Here is a 16,723-nt window from a genome sequence, read left to right on the forward strand (position 1 = left end):
AGAGAATAATGTATTTATACAAAATAAGCAAATTTTTTCCTGTACCATGGGGATGACAAAGACAATAATAAACAAAGAAAGAATATACCAAAAGTGTTTTTATATTTATGTATATATCTTTAAGGAAAATATCACAAAAACACAAAGTGCAAATTTCATAAGTAATTGAATGTAGCACACACACAAATGAAAATAGTGAGGAAAAACGCTTAAAAATAAGATAATTCAAAAGTGATTAATGGCCATGTGTCAGGTGTGCCAATAGCTATCGTAGAAAACAGTAAAAAAAAGATTAAACATAGAAAATAGACATGGTTCTACCTGCACATACATATTAATTTGGGAGAGAAAAGAGAGCAGTGCCATTTCCCATGGCGCTCAAGTTTTCAGGGTGAAGGCATCTAAGCTTCCTGTGGGTCAGATGATGTCCTGGGAAGGTACCTGGGGCAGGGACCCGCTCACATGCACCAGTGGAACCCTGCCCACCAACACACACACACCACCTGCCTTCTGCTACCCAGTGAGCTGAGGTTCCCCAAGTCATCTAGAGTTTCCTGGGAGGGAGGAGTGTGCCTCAGAGGGACATCAAGGCCACGAAGTCACAGAGGGACACTGGGCCCGGGTGCATGAGGATGCCACACTGTGTCCCACACGAGCACAAGAATGGGGTACTCAACTAGTGGTGCCGGGCTCACTGGTTACCCATCTGGACAAAGAGAGCAAATTAGGCCACTATTGTCCATCTTGCTCAAGAGTAATTCCCAGCACATCTCTGAGACAAAACTTGACATGGGAAGGGATGAAAGAATTGGGAAACCGAAAAGGGGGCTCTTTTAGTGATCAGAGCACGGGCAAGGCCATCCTCAGCCACCCACCAAACACTGAGACACACGGTCAGGGAAAATTAACCTTCCAGGTGCAAAGGAGGCCACGAGCAAAGTAAGGAAGAATGTAACAGACTGTAAGCAGACACCTGCAGCAACTGTAACAGGGAGCGGGCGAGGCACCCACTGCAGACCTCTGCTGGGCTCTGGTGCAGCGCCCTTCTGCATTTTGGAACTGTGTGTATCCTCTAGAAGGGAGGTAGGAGCACATCCTGCCCACCGTACTCACCTCATAGCCGAACGGTGCCAAGGCACAGAGACTGACTTGGTGAGGGCTATGCTGGCTCATGGGCAGCCCTGAAAAGGGAATGGGTTGGGGTGGAGGCTGCTTCGAGAGTGACATATAGGGCTCCGGCGAGGACGCAGGGTTTGACACTGCATGAGCCCACGGGAAGGTGGATGGCTGCAGCCTTGCGTACACTTTCAGAGAGAGGGCTGGAGGGCTTTTTCCAAGGACGGGATCCCCAGGGGAGGAGGCAGGCTGGGGTCGGGTGCAGGAATGAGTGTAGAAGCTAGTACTTTCAGGCACCAAATGGAAAGGTGCTGATGAGATAAATAAGAGGCAAAGCCAAGGCCCTCTGTGGAGCGAGCTGGAAAGCAGTCTGTGGCATCAGTTGCGGACTGGTAGAAGAGATGGCGCAGGCTGGGGCAGCATCTTCAAGGCAGGACACCTCCCCACCGAATGTAACAAGCCCAGTGTGGATGATCTTGTTCGGTGTTCTCCGGGGGAAACTCAGAAAAGGCTGTCTGACAGACGCAGAAGACAGGTGAGTCTGGCGATTGGTAGTTCACGGCTGTTCTTAGTTTACGTTGCATGGCCTGTAGGAGGTATGCAACAGGAGCCCTCGCCAGTGCTCAGGGCCTCTTGGTGTCTGGAGCAGGCCCTGGGCGGCAGGAATACTTCCCACCCTGCTCCATATGCCTCCCTCAGAGGCAGAACGCACGGGGAGCTGGGCTCCTACCTGGCACCACCGCAACCGTTCAAGGGACAAGGGGCAGTGTTTTGGGGAGGGCAGTGCAAAGAAATGGACAGGAGGGTTTCGATTTGGGTCAAGACCACACAGTGGAGGCACCTTGATGCTGGCAGGCTTCCCTGTGACAGAGCCGCTCAGGAGATGGGCAGGAAGCCTCCAAGGCCTTCCCTGAATTTGGAGTCAGCTGTGACTGGCCTTAAAATGTCAAGTGCCCAAAAGATGCCGGACAGCTATACACAGACAGGAAATTGGAATTCAGTGGCGTGCAGGGGAGTATGGAGGTGCATGCTAGTTTGGGCCACAAGCTAGGAGGAAGGAGAGCAGCTTCTGCCACCGTGGTAAGATTAAAAGAGGCTGAGCAATGAGGGGTCCCTGAAGGCAAGGCAGCAAGGCAGTCCAGCAAGGCAGGCTGGACTTGAAAAGGAGGACGCAGGAGCCGTCTGCAGAGAAATCCTTGAAAAGCAGATTGTCCGGCCGGGCTGCGGTTCCCCTGGGAGAAAAGGGCAGTCCCACTGGCAGCTGCTGGGAAGCAAGACAGGGCCCGAGAGCCAGCCAAGGATGCCCTAGCAGGGTGAGCCTCGATGGGGGTGTGGAGCGGCAGTGACCACACCAGTCATTTGGTGGCCACCCAAGCCTCCCGGGCCTGGGAAAATGCAGTGTCCCCGTTCTTGGTCAGAGCACTTCCCGGCGTTGTTTGGGGGACCTGGCAGTGCCCCAGGCCTGCTGTCAGCATGCAGTGCGAGCTGCACAGTACAAGAGAGAAAGCCCTGAACTTACCCGAAACCAAACCTTTTGGGCAGAAGGGAGAAGAGGAAATGGGAAGAAAACCGTGTTCCGTGTGGACGAGCAGAGGCCAAAGGCAGGGCATTGTGCAGACAGACCACTGCTGCCCAGGGCACGGTCACCCACCCCAGCATCCCAGGGAGGCTGCCCAGGAGAGGGCACCTTTCCCAGAAGCAGCACCACACAAGGAGAGCAGATGTGATTGGTGACTGTGTCCTCGCTTTGAGACAGGGGACCACTGTCTGAGACACCGCAAACACATAAGGAACCTGGCTTTGGTGAGGCAGAAGCTAGGACTCTCTGGGAGAGGTCTGGAAATATTCCGGAAGTCAGGGAAAGAATGAGTTGGCCAGACCGGCCGTGAACCCGATCCATGGTTTGGCACCCAAGGGTGCTTCCTTTCCCCTCTGGGGGGGTGCCAGGGCCTCGGAGGGAGGGTGCAGAGATGTCTCTGGATGGATGGACAGGTGGGCGAGGCCTGTTGGTTGGTGGTGCTAAGCACCCTCCGCATCTGCCCTACTACCCCCCAGCGAGTACGTGCAGGACTCTACCATCCCCTTCCAGAGTCCCACCCAATCAACGTACAGGGGAAGTTAGCAAGGAAAGGAAATTCTGCCACAGGAAGCAGCTGCCAACACTCTCATTCTGCCAGGAAGCAGAGCTTGGTATCCCATGGAAGGCAGGAGGGCTAGAAGCCGGCTTAACAGCAGCTTCTCAGGATAGGTAGGTAGACCTCCATCAGGTAGGCTGGGCAAGAGGCAATCGTTATTGTGATAATTATGCAGCAGATGTGCAGGGATGCGTGACAGACACACACACACACACACACACACACACTCCCCGGCTGCCCCCAGCCCAGCAACTAAGGCCTTTCTAGACAAAACCTCAAGGACATTGTCCTTCCTCCCCCGGCCGGCAGTCAAGGAGATACCTTTATCAGGGGCTGCCTGCTTCAAGGCTTCAAGGGTATAGGCTCCTGCGGTTCTCTCAACATGCCCACTTAATTCTGCCAAACCCAGGCCCCGCCCCCCGGGCTGTCACCCCTGCCCCCTCTCTTGAGGTTTATTCTGAACACTGAAGCCCCTTTCTGCCCCTGCCTCCTGCGATCACCGAGCGTCCATCTGCCAGGGAGCAGACGCCCCAGTCAGCTGGCGTTTATTGTGCACACTTTTTGTCTTTCCCTTTGTGCAGACCACTGCAAAGTCAACGAGAAGGACCGTGTCTTCGTTTTGCCGACCAGAGCACACAAGTTTATTGACGATACACACAGATGTAGGCTTTGTGGGGGGAGGTTCAGTCGGTAGTACGGATAGAAGGGGAGTGCACTTTTTGGATGAACAGATTCATTTGCCATCCATCAGCTGGTGTTAGAAGAAGAGCAAAGGAAAAAAATACCTCAATCTAAACAGCGGCAGATGCATTTTCAGCACAAGCTTCCCGCATGGATCTGGTCTCTGGGAAGTGGTCCTGCTTAGACAGGGAGACCACCAGAGGCAACAGTAGCACTGTGATGCTGTAATTTGATGCCCCTTAGCCACAGCTGGCAGGCTACAGATCCCCTTACAGCCCGAGGAAGGCTGCAAGGGAGCAATTTACAGTGCACTTTGCCTGCAGACTGCAAAACCAATTAGTTACCCAGAGCTCTGTGGGGGCCCCTGCCTGGCCAATGAGAGTGTGGTCCTGGAGTTAGCGACTGGAACTTTCACCCAGCGACTGATGACTGGCCAAGGCCGAATCTTCAGTGGCACCCAGTGCGGATTCTTTGACATCTGCAAACCAAACCGGGGTTGGGGAAGATTCGGTCCCACTGTGCTCCACATGGCCACTTAAGGGGCGAGCGTTTCCAGGAGAATCTCTCTATTTCCACTTGTTTATCACGAAGGGGGACAGCATCTGGGCACCCAGCAACTCCCCCGCCAAGACTGGCTTTTCAGACAAAACCATCAGCAGTTCCAAAACCTGAACCTTAGCAGCACATCCACTTCCCTCGGATAGCAAAGGAAACATCAGGTCTGAAAAGGATTTGGCAAGCATGCTATTAATCGCTGTCATGCTTATTAACAAATTTAATCCAGCCTGCTGCAGAAATGAGTTGCAGCAATGTGACACAGTTTCCCGACACACCTCATTGGCGTACATCTCAATCTGGCCCTGATTTTCAATGCTGCCATTCACGTTATCTGGGGCACACAAAGCCTTCTCATTGACCGTGGGGTGGGGAGCTGGGATTGCGTCTCCAGTGACTGATGAGTTGACTAAATGTCTATTGACATCGTGGCTAAGTGAAAAAACGGCTTCCTTGGGCTCAGCAAACATTGGTTTTCCCTGGGTGGGAGGACACTTGGAGAGCTTAAGCACACTAGCGCTATTTTTAAAGCTTTGAGCACTCCATGTATTTTTATGTTCGTATGGAAATGGCCGCTGTTTTGTTGGGTGTGCTCTGTTAGCCTTTCCTCCCCCTGATCGCCTGTCTTCATTGCCACCCGGGGCCCCAGGTTGTGTCCAATCCTCATCCTCGTTCCATGGTCGTGCCATAGTTGTGAAATCTAACCAAATTTCTGACTCCTCATCATCCAGGTCTTGGTCATCCCCCCATTCTTCCTCCTCCTCCTCCTCAGACTTGTCACTGTCATCCTTTCCTAAGGTCAGTTTGTAAACACAGTAGCAGGCACCAGCCCCAATCATTAGTCCTGCTGCCATCCAACCCATTTCCCGGGCCCGGCCCATGCTTAAATCTTTGCAGTCTTGGGGCACGATGGGAGTGTGCCTTTTTCCACCTGATTAAAGAGGTCTCTTAGTGCCAGGATGAATGATGCAGGATAGCAATCTTTTGGCTTTCCTAGATGTCTGCAGTCCTTGTAGTGAATCTGTGGGTGAGAAAAAGTATTAGGAAATTTGGATTATGCCAAGGTCTTCTGCCTTACCAGACAGATTGAAGTTTGAATTTTGTTGAAAAATCTGTATTATTAGGCAACTATTTTCTTGTTGTTTTCTCTCTCCCCTATCTACCCTGGGGATCTATCATTTCTCTTTCAGGACCCTCAGAGAAGGGCAAGAGATAGGGCTGTGCTCTATATGATGGTCAGAGATTTAACCCCCAAGTAGATTTTTTTCCTTCCCTGCATATATCTCTACCCTCCAAAAGTCGCATAAAGTTTCTCCAAAGAACCTTTACCAAAGTCAGGTGAATTTCTTCTTCTTCTTCTGTTGTTTCTGATGTCACTGTTCCTTCTACATTGATAGATGGACAGTCTGGCAGAAGAACAAATAGAAAGGGAGGCTGGTGGCAATGGAGAACTGAAAGTGCAGTGGGATGGGTCCTCACTGATCACAAAGCTTCCCAAATCCGCTTTTCTGAATTTTAGGCCTTTGGGTTTAAAGTATTTCTCACACCCTCTGTACTTTTCTCACCAGGGCTTCCCCTATCCCCTTCGTCCGCCATTTTCCCAGCAAAGGCAGCCACACCCCTTCCCCTGCACTGAACTGGGAGGGGGTGTGGAATAAGAATGGGGCTGGAGAGGGCGACTTGGACTTGTCCCGCAGAGATCCCAGCTCTCCTCTTTGCCACCCCTGCCTACGGTTCCGGGCTAATCCCACCTTCACATGTCCCTCCACGGTTCCAATCAAAGCAGTTTGATCCTTCTCTCGCCGAGATCTGTGCCGCGATCTACAGATCTGCAACAGACAGGAGACAGAGGGGAAGGAGTGCTTGGTGGACTGACCAGCACCCAGGACAAGGTGCCTGGATTGTGGAACCTTTCTTTCCTGGATTCTCTGTAGCCGCCATTCAGTTTCCTCACCCCCACCAGAAGCCTGTCACTCCTTTCCAGTAAACTGAAGGAATGGAGTGGGGGTGGGGGACGGTATTTAAAAAGTGGAGGAGAAAAGAATACAGCCCCAATCTGCATGAACTTAGACTCTTGGCCCTCTCCCACCCTCACTTCTTTCAAAGCAGCGCCTACCCTTGCACCGACCTGTGCGTCCGAGCTAGTTTTCTTCTTCCTTCACATGCCTGCAGAGTAACAGGGGGCTGGTACCCAGACAGAGGAGACTAGCGTGACTTCTACTCTAGGAGGCTCCTGATCATGTGACATCCACGTCACCGGTAAGCTCTGGCCCCCAGTTTCCACTCCCACAAGCAGTGCGGCAGGCGCCAGCCTGCCCTCTACCTCCCCCCACTTTCACTGCCCCCTGTCTGTCTGTTCCTCTGTAAGAACACCAGAAACCAGAAGTGACCATATCTCTCTGGTGTTGAATTTGACTTTCTCTAATTACAGGAGAGTCTGGCATATTTTTGTGGGTCTACTCTGCACTTACACTTCTTGGAGAACTGTGTTATCCTTTCCTTGGCTTTGAAACTTCTGAATCTTCTTCCTTAATTTCTAGCCACTTTTAATTTTCAGTCTAGGCACCAAATTTGGAGGGAGCAGAAGAGGAAGCCCAGGTAGATTTTTACTAAGATTTTTGCCTCATGTAGGTTTTGTTTCATTCCAGCTTTTTTAATGACTCAATTTACACACAGTATTTTGCAATCATAAAATATAATAAAACGATTTCCACCTGGAGAAAATAAATGTCAGTCTTATTTTTAAAATGTACCATGAGCAAGATTTTCCAACTAACAGGATTGGCAAAGTTAATTTGGGCCACTTTGAAAATATTTTTTTCATATTAGCAGCTCTAAAAGATCATATTAAAGTTTAAAACATATCTTTACAAACAAAACTAGTATGTTTGCAATATGATTTGTAAATTAATGGACAAATGAATCTGCATGAGAAGGTCAGTGTTCTAATTTTGACCATTTTAGATGAATAAAAATACTACCATCTCTTTCATCTTTCTGGCCGAACTCATAGTATTAACTGTTATACAACTGAGATTTTAAAGAAGGCTGCTGGATGGCTTTTATTCTAGCTTCAAAGGAAGGACTTCTTGTAGACTCTGTCTTCAGATGAATCTCATAACTTCAGGTGATCTTTACAAATTACTAAATTCTCATATTAGTCTGCCTTTCATTTGAAGTCTTCATATAAAAATCTATTCTCTGGCCTGGACAGGGATTAGCTCAGAGGCACAGTGCCTGCCTTGCAAGTGTGAGGTCCAGAGTTCGATTCCTGGTACCTAGAAAAAAAATCTATTCTCAAGTTTCCGGATGCAATCTGTAAACTATCCAGAACATACAGAATTTCCTGTTAATAGAGGGAATTTTTCATTCATCATGGCACTGGTAAGATCTTTCCAATATCTGCCATTCCTGTGTTATCTGTTAGCATAGCAATGTCCAAAGTTCATATTCTCCAGTGTCAATGGCAGTGAGGGTCTGTGGATGACTGTCTGTTGCTGCTACACCTTCGCACGTCCTTATCTTTTTTCCCTCACAAGTGGGAGGACAAGGTACAGGATGTCAAGTGATCACCAGGAGAAAGAAGACTTTCACTCTCAGTTTCCCTTACAACTTGACTGAACCACCCACACAAGTCCCTCAGGATAATTAATCCCCAAACTCAGGGTTAAATATGCAGAGGTTAGCCCCCAAACACCTACTTGTGCTGGCTGGGAGTCATACTCTAAATATAGACTGTTCAGGCAGCCTCTTTCTTAGAATGTTGAAATATGACACCTAGGCAGGCTGGAGGTGCTCTCTGCCAGGGGCCCCTGTGGAGGAGGCCCTTTCTGGAGGGGAGCCAGGTAGCCCTTCTATTTTCCTGCCAAGTATTAGAAATGAAGAATGTGTCCTAACTTTCTGCCTTTCCCAAACTTTTCTAGTCCAAACTCATGCACTAATATACTTCATCTCTCTAAATCTCTACCTCATTTGTTTTTTCCATTATCCCCTTTTACTTTTCTTTTCATGACAATTTATTTACTTTTCTTAGACAAATGAATTTTATTTCTGATGCTTTACTAACAGAACACTTAGGTTCAACTGCTCATCATTCAGTTTTTGGCATCTGGTACTTATATGTGATTTATTTTGTATTTAACATATATGTTAGAAAGAAGTAAGGAATATGTAAAGCTCAACAAAGATAGATGCCTTGGTGTCCTACACAGAGTTCTACAATACGGACTAATTTTTGCAAAATTTAGCTAAGCTTCAGAGACAAAATCTTCATTTCTGCCTCTCCTTACCAGAGTAAAATATTTCCCCCCTTTCATGTATCCTGTAATTATCTAGTGTATGATTCAGTTCCACCATTCTCCCAGTCTATCAGACCTCCTGGTTTGAATCCACTCCTCTAAACATTCCTAAATCTGTTGGCCATGACAGCCTTTTAATTTCTTTTACCTCTTTGTCACTTTGATCCAAATTCTTATGAAGGAACTTGGAGGCTGGTATTTAAAAACTATTTTGCTCTGCATTATACATTTACAACAAATAGGTATTTAAGGACATGCATTATACCTGACATACCATCTGAAAAAGGAAAATGCTTAAATAAGTCCTCAGACAAGCCTGTTAAAACTTCCTGAGGCTGCAAAAGACGGAGAAGCCACTGCTAAATGAAGTCTTTTGGCTTAAGTCAATCTGTGGACACGTGATTTGTGACTTACAAAGTACCTGAAAATAGTGGATAGTAGCACTAATGGAATTGTGAGGTATGACAGAAATAAATTTTAGAAGTTTGTTAAGTTTAAAAGTTACATTACTTATTGTATTGTGTTGTTTTTGTGAGGTTTTCAGATTGCAAGCAAAAGACCAAACATGGGTAACAGGAGGGAACACTGAAGATCAGGGTCAGCTTGAGCAGTCTAACTAGGAGGAACTGAGAGAATCTCTTCAGTATGCCATAAATCTACTGATTGTCAGGTTTTTATTTCTCTGCTCATGGTTCATATTTTAGTAAGAGGGCCTTCGGTCTGTTTTGTGCAGTGTCCACTCTTTCACTAAAGAAGCACAGGGTGTAGAAAATATGAAATGAATTTCCTTTCTTTTCCCAGAGAGAGATGTAAATTATTTCAGATGTTGTCGAGTTTTAGAAGCCCTTCAACTGTTCTGGCTATTAACATTTTTGTCCAGCTGCAGCTGACATGCGGAGGGCTTATGTGCATATCTTAGTTGAATTTTCCATATTAACTGAGCATTAGAAAAAGACGTGAAAAGGCAATAGATGAGGTTGTCCTTTGAATCAAAACCCTCCTGGCTTCCCCTGTAGAATATCACAAAATTGCATCTATAGTTCTGAATTTTTTTCAGTGTTGCATGATCTAGCCCTGATTTTTAAAAATGTTGTTTATTCATATATGTTGGTAGTACGTAATGATTACATTCATTGTGGGGATTTGGTACATGTACACAACACACCTTAATTCTTTTTACTTCCCTTCCCCTTCCTTTTCCCTTCTAGCCTTGATATTCCCTGTGCAACAAGAGCAGATGTTCTGGGGAAAAAATAAGAACCAAGACACAACATGTAAAGGTACAAGATTCCAATGATGAATGCAACTGTGTTGTTTGCTTTAAATGTACCCATAAATTTAAAGGAAAAAATAAAATAAAACATACAGAAAAAAGGTATAATTATAGAGACATATAAATCTAGAACAGACTGCTCAAAACCATGGGTCTCTGTACTCTTTCCCGGTTAGACCACAGGAGAAATTAAGTTTCAAAAGAGGTGATAACTGAATAATTTACCCTGAGAAATATAACTGTCAGGAGTGCTAGAGGTTTTGTACACTCTCACTGCCCATTTTCATCCTATAGACAAGCTACTACTTGGCATGCTACAACCTCAGAAAGTTGCTTGGTAAACCTGCAATCAGAGCAAGGGCACTCATTCACCTTAAAAAGTGGGGTTCAGCTGCAGAAGTTCGAGGAACACTCACAGGAGATGGGGACGATTCTGCTGAGAAAAGCTAAAATGTTCTATTCATCTCACCCAATATCTCACTTTCATCCAGAGCTTGGATGAGAACTCCCAACACTTTCCTCTGACTCTTCTAAATGCAGAATCAAAAGTTGATTTGGCTTCTGTTTGATAAATTTCAATAAAGTTCCAGTACTGCCTCCCAGAAGTTAAATCCATATGAATATTCTGGGTTTACCCCTTCCCAAACTCCCCAGTCTCTGAATTTACTTCCATATTATCTGTGGATTTACAAAGCTGAGTCAGATAACTATATCCAAACTATTAGGAAATAACTCAACAAAAGATCCCAAGTTCTGAAAAGCTATAGGATTTTTTGTGCTTTGTTATTTGTTTTTTTACTGTATATTAGTTAATGTTCTTTGATTTTTAAACAACTGAAACTAAACCTGGTTAACTTAAATAAGATACAATAAAATAAATGGAATAAAATGATTTGTTTCTTTTCCTATTTTAAAAAAGTTAAATCACAGGTGAATTATTGAGCTCATTAAATCAGTGAAATGATTTCACACTAATTGCTAGCTCCCAAGTTCAGGCAACTTTATGTTGGTCTTTGCGTCCCTTTAATACCTATTTCATTTACAGATACCATATTTGTATCCAAGTGTCTTTCATAATGTTTTTTGTATATCACTCATTTTGTCAGTGTGCATGCCTTTTTACTTTATAGATATCAACTATCCAAATGTGATTTCTATTCAGTCTTTTGTTACTGACTCCCAAAGGTTGATTTCTTGCTCCCTGCTAATTTACAGAGGTGAAAATTTGCCCCTCTTCTATTCAAAAGAAAGGCCTAGCCAGAAGATTTACATATTCTCAGACATGCTGATTAACTCTTTCAGGCTTTTGTTATGTTCTAGGCCCAGAAAGATATAATGCTTGCTTTAAATGAAGTAGCCAAGGCTCCATAAAGTGAGAAATGTGGGACTTTTAGAAGCTATCATCCAACATGCTCTCCCACCTCCCCTCTTTTTTTGTTTCCTGAAATGAAAATAGCTTTGTAGTATCTTTCCTCATGAAAAGAATGCAGGCTAGGTGTGGTGGAGGGTAGGACAAAAATGACAAAAAAGTCATCATAAAGTAAAAACCACACACTCACATCAGGTTTGCTGTTCTGACCTCTTGTTCATTTCAGATCTGGTACTAGATTTCAGAGGTAGACATTAATAACTTGAAGAGAGGAGGTGTAAGTAGAGGCTGCTGTCCCAGGAGGCTAGCAAAGGAAAAGTCAATTTTTCGAAAAAGTGCAAGGGGCCCAGGGCAGTAGCCCCAGGGGAAGATGCTATCCCTTTCTGGTAATCCGAGGAAGGGAAACACAACTACAATAGATGGGATTAGCGATGAAGAATGAGTAACAAGGCCCAGCAAGGGGAAAGGAAAGAAGTGGGGCGGGCCCTCTTCTGCCGCACTGCTAGTGGGAGGGGAAATTGGGGACCCGAGTTGGTGGATGACGTAGATCTCACGTGACCAAGAGCTGACGTGTGCAGAAGTCCTTCTTGTCCTGGTCGTTGTTCCCATCTGAGTACCAGCTCCCATTGCCCAGAGGGCGGGTGGGATTGTGGCCAAGGGAAAAAGGAGGGGAAGGCAATTTTCTCGGATTCCTGCAGGTCAGTGCCTGGGAGAGTCCACAAAGTGGGGGTCGCGGAGGGTGTAGGGCGGAGACCGTCGCGGGTCCTGAGCGCCTCTGTGGACTCTTCCACTCTCTGCCCGCTTTCCAAGATATTTGTCCCGCCCGTAGCCCGTTTCAGTGCTGCGAAACGGTGAGCTGGGGGTGTTTGGGGGAGGAATCCAGAAATAAGGAGATGGAAATTCTTCTGGGAGCCAAGGCCCTCAGTTTGGAAAAGGAGATGTGGCCTGGCTTTTGGCCCCTAGTCTACCGGGACAGTCCTGGCGGGGAAAGGCTGGACATGGGGGCGGGGGAGGTGAGGGGCATTGTGATGTGTCAGCAGAACCCCAGAGAGTAACTGGGGTGGGAAACCTTTGACAACGAGGCCTCCGAATTAGGAAAGAGTTTCGTTCTCTGGGGGACTAGTCCGTCCACCAAGCACTCTGTAGCGTATCGCCTGTTTTCCGTCTTTCCGACCATGGCTCTGTGGCTGGAGGGGTCCAAGCCTCTCCCGGGTGGCCAGTCTTTCTGTAGGTTGCGGCACAACGCCAGGCAAGAGAAGAAGAAGGAAATTAACCCCTATCGGTGAAGGTTGATTTGAAGGTAAGTCCATGTGGGGACCCTAGGAGAGGAGTGTGTGGAGATGAGAAAAAAACTAGAGAAGGTAATCTAGGTTCGGGTCTGAGTCTGTGTTTCTAACCCCCATCGGACTGTGGCGAAATGGCGTGCACTGTGTGTGTGTGTCTGTGTGTTTGTGTGTGTGTACACGCGCGAGCGCGCGCGCGCGAGGGAGGGGGGAGGGGAAAATGACAGTAGGGAAGCCTATCAGATAGTTTGTTCATAATCCTCCTCTCAACAGCACTTAGTCCCCATGTTTTCGATCTGTCATCCTGCAGGTCTGCTGTAGCAGGTGGCCCTGCTTGGAGAGAGGGAGGAAGTTTCCCAGGATCTTTGGAGGTCAGTGTGGGCGTGGGGGCTGCCTGGAATGGGGGAGGGGCTGCACATCAGCCGCGGTTTGGATGGACTCATACGATCCTACTTTATTTTCCTTGCATTCCTCTATTTCAGACTAGGGCACGTGCACGTTTTAGATGGCATAGTGATGCTAAATAAGAAAAATCTGACAACCTGGATGGTGATTCAGGAAAGCAACAAAAATGCACAATCAAGCCTTCAGTTCTCACTGACTCTGGTCTTTCTGCAGATTGGAAAAATTGTTGGGCGTGGCACACCTTCAGGGAAGGGAAGAAGGGGCAAAGTGCCTGTATGAAGGAGGTTAGTGCAAAGGTGCTACTCTCTAGAGGCACCAGAGGTTGTGATGACTGAGGCTCCAGCAGAATCGGTGGACTCCATTGCCTTTATCTATGCTTAGGGTAGAGGTGGGATGGGAGGTAGGAAGAGGGTGAAATATGATATTTTGTCAACAATCTATATTTTACTCAGATTCAATTTCTATTTTCCTGTCCCTCTGTGCAACTCTGCATGGAGCAACACAAAGAAGAGAAATTCAAACCATATTTCTTTCCTTCATTTCTAGGTCCACCTCCAGAATCAGCTGTTGTGACCAGGAAGTGCCTGAAGATCAACTTCTGTAGCCCTATCTCCAGGCCTACAGCCCTCTTCCCCCATCCTGAGTGACTACTCTATTCCTTTGTCCCTGATCTTGTCAGGGACGATTGCATGGGCTACACCAGGAAAGTAGGCTGGGTGACTGCGGGCCTAGTGATTGGGGCTGGTGCCTGCTATTGCATTTATAGATTGACCCGAGGAAGAAAACAGAACAAGGAGAAAATGGCTGAGGGTGGATCTGGGGATGTCGATGATGCTGGGGACTGTTCTGGGGCCAGGTATAATGACTGGTCTGATGACGATGGTGACACTAATGATAGCAAGAGCATAGTATGGTATCCACCTTGGGCTCGGATTGGAACTGAAGCAGGAACCAGAGCTAGAGCCAGGGCAAGGGCCAGGGCTACCAGGGCACGTCGGGCTGTCCAGAAACGGGCTTCCCCTAATTCAGATGATACTATTTTGTCCCCTCAAGAACTACAAAAAGTTCTTTGTTTGGTTGAGATGTCTGAAAAGCCTTATATTCTTGAAGCAGCTTTAATTGCTCTGGGTAACAATGCTGCTTATGCATTTAACAGAGATATTATTCGTGATCTGGGTGGTCTTCCAATTGTTGCGAAGATTCTCAATACTCGGGATCCTATTGTTAAGGAAAAGGCTTTAATTGTCCTAAACAACCTGAGTGTGAATGCTGAAAATCAACGCAGGCTTAAGATATACATGAATCAAGTGTGTGATGACACAATCACTTCTCGCTTGAACTCATCTGTGCAGCTGGCTGGACTGAGATTGCTTACAAATATGACTGTTACTAATGAGTATCAGCACATGCTTGCTAATTCCATTTCAGACTTTTTCCGCTTATTTTCAGCTGGAAACGAAGAAACTAAACTTCAGGTTTTGAAACTCCTTTTGAATTTGGCTGAAAATCCAGCTATGACTAGAGAACTGCTCAGGGCCCAAGTACCATCATCACTGGGTTCCCTCTTTAACAAGAAGGAGAACAAAGAGGTTATTCTTAAACTTCTCGTTGTTTTTGAGAATCTAAATGACAATTTCAGATGGGAAGAAAATGAACCTACTCAGAATCAGTTTGGTGAAGGTTCACTCTTTTTCTTTTTAAAAGAATTTCAAGTGTGTGCTGATAAGGTTCTGGGAATAGAAGGTCACCACGATTTTTTGGTGAAAGTAAAAGTTGGAAAATTCATGGCCAAACTGGCTGAGCATATGTTCCCAAAGATCCAGGAATAACTTCTTGACTTCATAGTTTAGAAGCAGCATACATTGTAAACTATTCCTTTTCTCAACTTTGTATGTTGGAGGAATCTGTTCAGTTGCTAAGTTAGAGTAATGAGTGTTATATTGTATCATCAGTGCTGATATTTAACCAGGTTGGTTTTTGGGTCTAAGCTGGATGAATATCATTACTTGTTCTGAAAATGTCTGTTGCTTTTTATCTTGCTGCCTAGATTGAAATATTCTTACTATTTCCTCTGCATAAGTGACAGTGACAATTAGTCCTAAGTAAGTTCTCTTCTGTCATTTGCATTGATTTCATTTGTGTATCATCAATAAAGTTGTGTGTTAATGCTGGAAAGAAAAAAAAAAGAAAGAAGAAAGAAATCATCCTTGTCCTTTGGTTTATAATCTAATTGGAGAAATAAGGAATATACAAATCAAAAGATAACCGACAATATCTGGAGCATACACTTATTGTCAGATGTGTGCTTTCAGAGCACAGAGGAGACAAAGGCCTCTGTGGGGTGCGAGAGTTAGCTAAAGCTTCATGGAGAAAGCAGCCATTGAAAGTGAGCCCTGAATGCAGTAGGGTAGTTAGGACATTCCATGAGAAGGAGAAACAGTGTGAGAAAGCTACCAAGGTATGTACCTTCTTCCTGTGACAGGAGAACAGTCTGCCTAGAGTGGAGTGTGTGGAATAGGAGTAAATAAATTAGGAGCTGGGTGAATCCAGTTGTGGAAATATACTGTCTTATTGAATACTCAGATACACTAAATATTTTTAACTAGAAAATGAATGGGCTCCTTAGAAATGTCCTGCTTACTCTCCCGCTACACAGTGTCAATTAGGCTATGGAGAAACCAACCCTCTGAAACCCTGGTGGTAGCCATTTGGTCATACATATCATATGCCTTAAAATATGTAAGCCTTGTGTCCTAAGAGATTTGATTGGTCAAAGTTCGTATGCATAAAGCTATTCACCTCAGCAGTAAGGTACCAAAAGTTGAAAACAATTAAAGTGTCTGTCATACTGTATTGGTTAAATAAAGGTATGTTCACACAGTATGATATGATAAATATGCTGATGGAAATGTACTTTGCTAGGAAAGTATATTCATCATGCATTAAGTGGAAAAGGTAAGTTAGATATAGCAGTGTTCATAGTATGATTCCATTTTGGGGGATAGGAAATCATGTTTATAAAGACACTAAAAACTAGAGGTACATAGAAACAATAGTTATCTTTGGGTGGAAAGATAATTAGTGAACTTTACTTATTTGCTTTTTATTTATCTGTGTTCTTATCTAAAATGAATGTTGAATTCTAGGACATTTTTGAAAAAAGAAAAGTATTTTGGAATGAAGCAGGTAACTGATTTAAAATGATACTGAATGGAAAAAATTAGATTAAAGTGAGGGGTTGAAGTGGTTAAGGTGAAGTTTATCATGAGGATTAAATGAGATAACATATGCAAAATACCTGCAATATTCTATCACATAGTAAAGAAAAGTGAGAATCCTTAAGTACTCAGAATTTGTTTGCTGGAGCATTCTTCGATATTTCAGTGTCATTTAATAAATACTAATAACAATAAAAGTTAACATTTATTAAGAGATTACTGTGTAGAGTTCTGTCATTCTTGTAATGCAACTGTTAAAGTAATTTCTCAAAGGAATAAAGATTTCTGTCACATAATAGAAGCAAGAAAAAAAGTTGGTTTGGGGAGCTAACTGCATATATGTATAGACAGATCTCTCTCTCTCTCTCTCTCTCTCTCTCTCTCTCTCTA

General features: G+C 45.3%; 2 protein-coding genes across 6 annotated transcripts; one reads left to right on the top strand and one right to left on the bottom strand.

Annotated features, from left to right (window-relative positions):
• Window positions 1-3,864: 3,864 nt before the first annotated feature.
• Window positions 3,865-6,742, bottom strand: LOC104861810 (protein ARMCX6). Of its 3 annotated transcripts, XR_004515868.1 has the most exons (5): window positions 6,616-6,742; window positions 6,239-6,316; window positions 5,817-5,893; window positions 5,419-5,508; window positions 3,865-4,410 (listed from the first exon to the last, which is right to left on the bottom strand). XR_004515868.1 is itself a non-coding variant. In XM_010623423.2 (4 exons), the coding sequence occupies exon 4, from the start codon at window positions 5,366-5,368 to the stop codon at window positions 4,499-4,501; it is 870 nt and encodes a 289-aa protein (XP_010621725.1). In that variant the 5' UTR covers window positions 5,369-5,508; window positions 5,817-5,893; window positions 6,239-6,316; window positions 6,616-6,742; the 3' UTR covers window positions 3,865-4,498. The 3 variants fall into 3 exon arrangements, 2 of the variants coding, with proteins under 2 accessions (XP_010621725.1, XP_010621726.1); XM_010623423.2 differs by having other exon boundaries at window positions 3,865-5,508; XM_010623424.2 differs by having other exon boundaries at window positions 3,865-5,508; window positions 6,604-6,742.
• Window positions 6,743-11,963: 5,221 nt separating this feature from the next.
• Window positions 11,964-16,515, top strand: Armcx3 (armadillo repeat containing X-linked 3). Of its 3 annotated transcripts, none has more exons than XM_010623427.2 (5): window positions 11,964-12,125; window positions 12,621-12,727; window positions 13,021-13,081; window positions 13,329-13,399; window positions 13,662-16,515. In XM_010623427.2, exon 5 carries the CDS (start codon window positions 13,805-13,807, stop codon window positions 14,942-14,944), a length of 1,140 nt encoding a protein of 379 aa, XP_010621729.1. In that variant the 5' UTR covers window positions 11,964-12,125; window positions 12,621-12,727; window positions 13,021-13,081; window positions 13,329-13,399; window positions 13,662-13,804; the 3' UTR covers window positions 14,945-16,515. The 3 variants fall into 3 exon arrangements, with proteins under 3 accessions (XP_010621729.1, XP_010621728.1, XP_010621732.1); XM_010623426.2 differs by having other exon boundaries at window positions 12,648-12,727; XM_010623430.2 differs by having other exon boundaries at window positions 11,964-12,727; window positions 13,193-13,399.
• Window positions 16,516-16,723: the final 208 nt, after the last annotated feature.

Source organism: Fukomys damarensis, unplaced genomic scaffold, assembly GCF_012274545.1.
Source record: "Fukomys damarensis isolate Sample0158 unplaced genomic scaffold, DMR_v1.0_HiC HiC_scaffold_39, whole genome shotgun sequence".
NCBI classification, from domain to species: domain Eukaryota; kingdom Metazoa; phylum Chordata; class Mammalia; order Rodentia; family Bathyergidae; genus Fukomys; species Fukomys damarensis.

Coding starts and splice junctions, on each gene's coding strand:
- LOC104861810 (XM_010623423.2), bottom strand. CDS start 5,368: ATGGGCCGGGCCCGGGAAATGGGTTGGATGGCAGCAGGACTAATGATT.
- Armcx3 (XM_010623430.2), top strand. CDS start 13,805: ATGGGCTACACCAGGAAAGTAGGCTGGGTGACTGCGGGCCTAGTGATT.